Genomic DNA, 7,743 nt, shown 5'->3' on the forward strand with positions numbered 1-7,743 from the left:
ATAATTAAATTACTTATAAATCCATTTAAAGAAAAACCCGGAAGCATATCTTTCCATTAATTTCCTATTTAAAAACATTTTTACTATTGTCTGCTAAGATCCAGTAGGAAGACTTATGTTTATCAATGAGCCGTCTTTGCATATTGCTGATTGGCATATAAAATTCTAAGAGCGTTAAAGTTTCTTAGGAAGGCAAGTTTGCAGCATTTATCATTTATCTTAAAATGTGCTTACCCAGGACAGATTTTTAGAAGTACGAGTTTTCAAAAGAAGAAATACAAATTGGAAAAAATGGTTCAACCTCACGTGTAATATAGAAAAACTTTAGCTCCCCTTACTTAACCCATTTTATAAATTCTATTTATTTTTATATTTAAAGAAAAGAAATGCCAAAAGTTTGAGCAAATAGCAAAGGTTTTGGTTTGTTAACATTCAAATTGTTGATAAGAGTGCAAGAAACTGTCCAGATTTTCTAGAGAGTATCTTGGCAATTGGAATTGAAACTGAAAAATATTTAGACCTTTTAAATTAGTGATTTTACTTCTGGTAATTTCAGAAACAACCAGAAATGCATGCAAATTAATGAGCAAGGCAATTCTCTATCATTGTGTTTAAAAATAAAAAAATTGGGAAAAATTTAAATGTCTCACAATACTGAATGAATCAAATCATGATACAGTCACACATTTGATTGCTGTATAGAGTCTGCCATGGAATTGGGACTTTAAAAACATTTGCTAAATGAATGAATGTTAAATTTTCACAGTGTATTACTAGGAGGAAAATGGGATATGAAATGACAACAAAAATTCAAAGACATACATAGTCAAACCATATACTTTTATATGTTTTTGGTACTTTCAGCAACTATCAGAAGAGGAAAAAATATGTTAACAAAGATAGCTGTTCTTAACACGGATATTCAACTTAGTGGCTGTACTTCTATGAATTTGGCTGTAGATACATTCAGATTTATGTGTTTCACTTACTGCCGTGTACTTAAGTAAAGCTGATCCTCATTATTCGTTGATTCCATGTTTGCGAATTTGTCTGCCTGCTGCATGTTATTTGTCACCCCCAGGCCAGTACTCAGGGTGGTTTCTGGTCATTTGCAGATAAACACAGAATGGCAAAAAATTTGATTCGCTTGGCGAGCATGTTCCCAGCCAAGACCGAACAATGCGCTACCGTCTTGTTTGAGCTCTCACGTTGTGATTAAGTGTCTTTTTTGTAGTCTGTTCAATTCCACATTAATTTTTTTTCACAGTTTTGTGCTTTTTGTTTGTGACTTGCGGTTTAAAATCACCCCCAAGTATAGTGCTGCAGTGCTGTCTTGTTATCCTAAGCACAGGAAAGCAGTGATATCCCTTGTTGAGAAATATGTGTTAGATAAGTTTTATGTAGGCATGAGTTACCATGCTGTTGGCTTTGAGTTCAGTGTTGGTGAATCGGTGACATATTTAAGGAGGTGTCTTTCAACAGACAGACACATAGCAGGCGATTATACATTGGGTGACTGCAGTGTTATGACTCGAGACCTGTAGGACCCTAACCCTGTATTTCCTCTAGGAACAGTGGTGAAGTAGTCACTGATTCATTGTTAATTCGGGGTTCTAGGTGGCTCTGTGGAACTTAACTGCTGTGAATCAATGAGAATAATCTATACTTAGTGCTTTAACGTATTATAACAACCACGTATTTGTGCAGGGAATGAATGAACGAATGAGCTCTTGCATTCCTAGCATTAAGGAAACACATTTGGGGGAAGGCTGATGATGGCACATCCATTGATGAGTATTCCATCGTGGTAGGGGCTTGCATCTCTCCTGTTCACTGTCCTGCCCCTATTGCCTGGAATAGGTCATGGCACATAGTAGATCCTCAGCAGATATTTAATGAAATGTATTCGGTGGAAGTTTCATGTCAAGTTTTTGAAGAATATTTAATAAGCTAAAAGCTTACACATTATCATTTGCATGATACAACATTATACAAATGAAAATGTGTCTTCAGGAAGAAGTATGTGGAGCATTAGAATCTTGAGGAATTGCTTTATTTTAACCATTTTAACCATTTATTCTTTTTAAAAAATCTGTTACAGGATCAAGAATTAGTCAAAATAGTTGGAATACGGTATGAGGTTGGGCCCCCTACACTCTGTTGCCTCAAACTAGCATTTATAGATCCTGCGACTGGCAAGCTTATGGACAAATCTTTCTCTATCAGGTACATGTTGCTGCTCCTTTCTGGAATCATTTAATTTTATATTCTCCCTCTTGCTGATGAGCGTTCCCTCCCGCTTAGCTGCAGGGTAGACAGTAGAGCGCTGTGGACAGTCTAAGGTGTGGCTTGAGGTTCTGGTAGATGGGAACCCACTGGAAGTAAAAATAGGGTGCTCCAGCAAAAGTTAGGCATTGGCATGTTTTGTACATTTTTTTCATGCTGCTTAAATGTGTGGAGTATTCTAGCCTGTAGGGGAAATTGCTCCTGCTTTTGTTTTCGAGAAAATGTTAAATTATTTGCTAAACCTATGCTGGAATTATGGCTGATTAGAATTGCATGTGATGTAAGTACACACACTGAATTTTGAAAACTTGGTATGAAGAAAAAGAATGTAAAATATTATTTCATATCGATTGCGTGGTGAAACAATATTTAGGATACATTGGGTTAAATAAAATAAAATTAATTTCACTGGTTTTTTTAAATAAGGCCAGTCAAAAATTAAAAATTACATATACAGCTCCCAGGATATTTCTTTTGGACACTGTTGCTCTCGATTATAACCTGCTAAATGAGGAATTTAATAATCCTTTATTTGTGTTTAGATATCATGATATGCCAGATGTTATTGACTTTCTTGTATTGCGTCAATTTTACGATGAAGCAAGACAAAGGAATTGGCAGTCTTGTAAGTCTGTCCTTATGGAGTTTTATATACCCTTAGAAATTAATCTACCCTTATATTAATTTTTGATGTGGTACTGCTTCTTATGGTGGATGCAAACGTGTACATTCTGGAAAGAAATATGATCGACTGATAAGTGTATTTTGCTTAGAGTTTGGTACTTAATACTTCCTAGACTTTTTAGCCAACGTTTCGTCTTTTCTTAACGGTGTGTGACATTTGGAAGGAATTATATCTTACTCATTGATTATAGTCTAGAGTAGTAGACCTTTTATTTCCTTTCAGACTTTCCCATACTGCATTATCTCTAATTATCTTTAAAGTGACACAGGTTAATTCACAAAATTATCCTATGTAAAACAATCAGGAAGTTGAAAAATAATGCAGATTTTCAGCAGATAATGTTCTAGTATACCAGAATATTTTATGTTTGGCATCACATCAACCCAGACTTAAATAGTCTGACTTGAGGAAACCATTCCATTAAAAAATCAAGAAATTCTTGTAACACGCTTTATAACCATGGGTGTTGGTGGACAGAAAAATAAAGTGACCTCGACGTGGGCACTGACTTGAACGTGGTTTTCATGGTGACCATTTAAGGAGGACTGGTGGGCTCATTTGCTTAGATTTGTGTAGGTCATTAACCTCTCCAGGACATAATTGATGACTAATTAAGCCAGGCCATGTAGATGGCAGCTGTAGTGTCTGTTTCACAAGTGTACATGTAGCATTCCTTGGCACTACGTAACGTCATCTGGGGAGCTCATATGTTGAGTTTGACTTTAGTTGCGTAGTATGACTCAGTCTGCTGTTACAGGTTTTGGTCTTTTACCAGAAATATTAAGTTTTACCCAGGCTGTGTCGTCTGGCGTATCCATTCATAAATGGTGTTAAGACCTTATTAGTTTTCCTAGTTTCTGTTGCCCCCTTTTTTTTTTTTTGGCAGACATTACAGGCAGGTACAGTTTAGATAAACTTCCTGAGCGATCCCTGTTTGAAACAAAGATCGTTGTAGTTGCTGTTCTCGTAGACTGTTTTAACAGTAATGTCTGAACAAATAATCAAGACTATTTTGGGACTTAGAGGTAAAGGAAATTTTTCTTGAAGAAAAACATCTGGTGCCCTCCGTCCCCAAACACGAGACAGCTGACATATGTGGGTGTTAACAAGTCATACAGTTAAGTCTCAAAGAACTTGAAAGTTTGTCATCTGTTAAGTTTTTTTTCAACCCCCATGACATGTAGGTCAGAAGCTCTTATTTTGTTCTGCCAACATGTCTGTTCAAAAAAATTTTTAACTTAATTCTCTGCAGTTAAACTTAGAGACAAATTCCTAGTCGCCCTTATAATTTAGTCTGTGTGTGTGTGTGGTTGAGAAATTGTTGTACCAGATCTTCTATACTAATTAATTCGTTTTTACTCCCCCATGAAGTCTTACCTATTCTCCTGAAGTTTGAGCTGTTCTGTTAGAAGAAATTGCTTGTTTCTATTTTTACCATATTAAGAACTTCATTAAGCAGTTTTATCATACTCTTGAATAGCCAAAATAGGTTAATTTGAAAATTCTTAATAGACTAGAAAAGCCAATTTTACCACAAGAAAACTAATTTTTATGGCTCTTTTTAAAGTGTCTTACACTGAAGAAATGTTTTTGTCTTAACTGAATGTATCTTCTAGTATTAGATAAATAGGGAAGAAAAATATTATGAAGTTCATTTCTGACATCAAAAATAGGCTCTTTCATAGCCATATGTATTTATATTAGACATCTCAAAATGAAGCCACTGGATTTGTTATAATAATACCCATTGTAATAAATATTTTAAATGATATTTATGCTAAATTAGAATATTCTATTACAGAATTGGACAGAAACTATGGTGTTCTATCAAATTTTTAATATAGGCCTTTCATTTAAAGTTAGAAAAATAAGATTTTTTTCCTAAAGTTAGTTTAGTTTTGGAATATCTATGTTAATGAAATATTTTTAAAAGAATTTTATTAATGGTAGAGAGATGGGTAGAGGGATGAGGGCCTTATGGGTTTTTAGTGATTTTGATGTAAAATATATATAAAAGTCATGTTTACGTGAATTTGAAAGTATCTTAACCGTAAAACAGTTAACTCTGTTAGTTGTGCTATTGCTTTTCTTTCCAGAATTCACTGTAAGCATATTCTCTTTAGTCAAGGCTCTTTTTGGGTATTTTATTATGTAAATATTCTCTTTACTTTTGTAGATTTAATTTTGATTGATATTGTTTCCATAAAACTTTCCTTAAAAAAGAAATGTTAATCTGCCAAAGAATTGTTAATGCTGAATAATTGACTTTTTTTCTTACTGATTTTGTTTTGAAATGGTGGGATGGATGGGCAGGAAGAGAGAGAGTTGTTATAGTTGTCGGTGTTTCTTTTGTAACATATTTAAAACAAAGACCAAATATAATTTATTTCTTTAGAAGTGTTCTAGTTGTAGAACAGGTTTAGAAATGTGTGTAATCTAAAACCCCTGAGTGTCAGTTGAAGTATTTGTTCCGCAGTTAGGCTGTGCCTTTCTAAGATCTCCTTGCCTGCTTTTATGTTCTACTGAGACATGTGGATGTTTAATTCTTTTAAATAATGAATATATAAATGTTGGTGGTAGATTTAGACCTGATTTTTATTATGAGATCTTAAGAATTAGAACACTGTTTTATGTGAAGATACTTATATAGGAACAGCTTTAGAATAATTGTGGATTAAATTCTAATCATACTTTTATAATTGGTTTTATTCTTCAGAAAATGTTATATTTCATAAACATATTTAATATACATATTAAATACTGATAGTATACATTGTTGTAAAAGATCGACTTTTGTTAAACTTCGTTCTTTATTTCATGTTGCAAAATATAACAGAACTTATTTTGGAGTGGGAGTTTGGACCCACTAAACAACAGGGCTGTTTTAGCCAATTATGCTGTATGGTTACATGCCTTCAGTGAGTCGCTGAGTGTGAAATTATATCTTTTTTACATCTGTTTTATCACTGAAGATTGCGGAGAATTGGGGAAGAGTGGCTAATTTTAACAAAAATATACCTTGGTTTCTGTTTTATCTGTATCATATGGTACTTTATAAATTAAAAATGTTAGTGTTGCAAATTGGGTCATCTCTCTTCTAGGTGACAGGTTCCGGTCTATCATCGACGATGCTTGGTGGTTTGGAACGGTGCTAAGTCAAGAGCCCTATCAGCCCCAGTACCCTGATAGTCATTTCCAGTGTTACATCGTTAGGTCTGTATGCAGATGAAAACAAATCATCTACAAACATTTGTTCATTTTGGCTGCTTGTTGTATGAATAACTAATACGTTTCAGGTTAAAAAGCCCCACGATTGAATGTCATTAAGTCCTGTCAGTCTCACCTCTCTAGCATGCATGCCCCTGTTTCCTGTTTACTAATACCCGCCTTGGTGCACTTTCTGCTTGCTTTCCTCAGACCATTTCTGTAGTAGCTTCCTAGTATTTCCTCAACCTGATGTTGCTGGATCATTGTCCAGCACGTATTACATCATTTCCTTTGTTCAGGAGAGTCTTTGCTGCCTTTCCTTTGGCTGTGGAGTAAAGTCCACATTCTGAAGTGTCACATTCAAGGCCTTCACACTATCTGAGTTTTTTTTCACTTAGCCTGGTACAGGCCACACAGGATTTCTGATTTTGTTCTCGAACCTGCTACACATTTTTACATTTCTTATAAGGTATCTTTCTAGAAATTTTTTACTATTATATTTAAACTATCGCTGATAAAATGAGATTAATTTTTACATTTTCTATGTTTTCGTTTACTCTCATAGTGGATACCTAGTTATTAGCCACAAGTTGGCTTTATGAAAGACTAACCAGACTTTTCTTTTGGTTTTAACAGGTGGGACAATACTGAAATTGAAAAGCTTAGCCCATGGGACATGGAACCGATTCCTGATAATGGTATGTAATTGTTGCATGAAAATATTTTACCTTTATGTTTTAAACTTTTTATCTTAACTAAAGCACATAGAGCAGATTGTATTCTTTGAGAAATGTTTTCAAGTTATTATGATGACAGCTTTACTAGAAGAAAAGAGGTCAACAGAATTATGGTATCTGGTTTGCTAATTCTTATCCTGAGTTTTCAGCAAGAGGCTGGCTGTATGTTAGCCCACTATCATTTCTCACGTGAGCCTGGCTTTAAACTCTTTTTGACCTACTTCATGTAGCCTCTGTTGCCTTTTCCTCATCCTTATTCTCTTATCCTTATTATTCCTTCAAAGAAAAGTTCTAACTCTACTTCTGTCTGTCTCTGCTTTACCTCAGCTTGTCTGTCTTACTGTGGCTTATCTGTTCCTTTCCCTTAAGAGAGAAATGTCTCTGCTCCAAAGTCCGCCTCGGAATAACTTGGTTCAAGTCACACACACATCTAGAAAGGACACAAGTTTGAATTTTAATCCAAGCCATCTGACACCAGCCAGTGCTTTTACCTGCTGTTTACAACTGCTCTTTGTAAAGATATTACAGATCAGTGGAAGCACTTATATAATAAGAAATCTTAATATGTTAATGAGGCCAGTAAGCCTTTAGAAGAATTGTCAGAACACATGAGCAGGCAGAAAAATACATTTGGAGGCATGTGAAGAGAGGCTTGGTTGCATTAACATTCTTGGAAATGTATATTAAAATAACAATAAAGTATGGTTTTACCTATCAGGTTATTAGATGGATAAATTTATCTTCTATTTCTGTTGACATTTTTCTCCTTTTATTTATAGTTTTCAAGGAAAAAGTTCTCTGAATATTTACAGTGACTCTTATTCTTTG

The 7,743-nt window shown here is 34.5% G+C and overlaps 1 protein-coding gene across 1 annotated transcript in view; it reads left to right on the top strand.

Annotated features, from left to right (window-relative positions):
- The window catches only part of BRWD1 (bromodomain and WD repeat domain containing 1), a gene marked incomplete at its 5' end in the record, with an annotated part of 92,562 nt that overhangs the window by 55,619 nt on the left and 29,200 nt on the right, over positions 1-7,743 (top strand). The window contains 4 exons of the mRNA XM_015593081.2: positions 2,102-2,226; positions 2,829-2,911; positions 6,073-6,184; positions 6,815-6,876. Of these exons, the coding sequence (XP_015448567.2) occupies positions 2,102-2,226; positions 2,829-2,911; positions 6,073-6,184; positions 6,815-6,876 (382 nt within the window). The remainder of the gene's footprint in view (positions 1-2,101; positions 2,227-2,828; positions 2,912-6,072; positions 6,185-6,814; positions 6,877-7,743) is intronic.

Source organism: Pteropus alecto, unplaced genomic scaffold (assembly GCF_000325575.1).
Source record: "Pteropus alecto unplaced genomic scaffold, ASM32557v1 scaffold97, whole genome shotgun sequence".
In the NCBI taxonomy this organism is placed as follows: domain Eukaryota; kingdom Metazoa; phylum Chordata; class Mammalia; order Chiroptera; family Pteropodidae; genus Pteropus; species Pteropus alecto.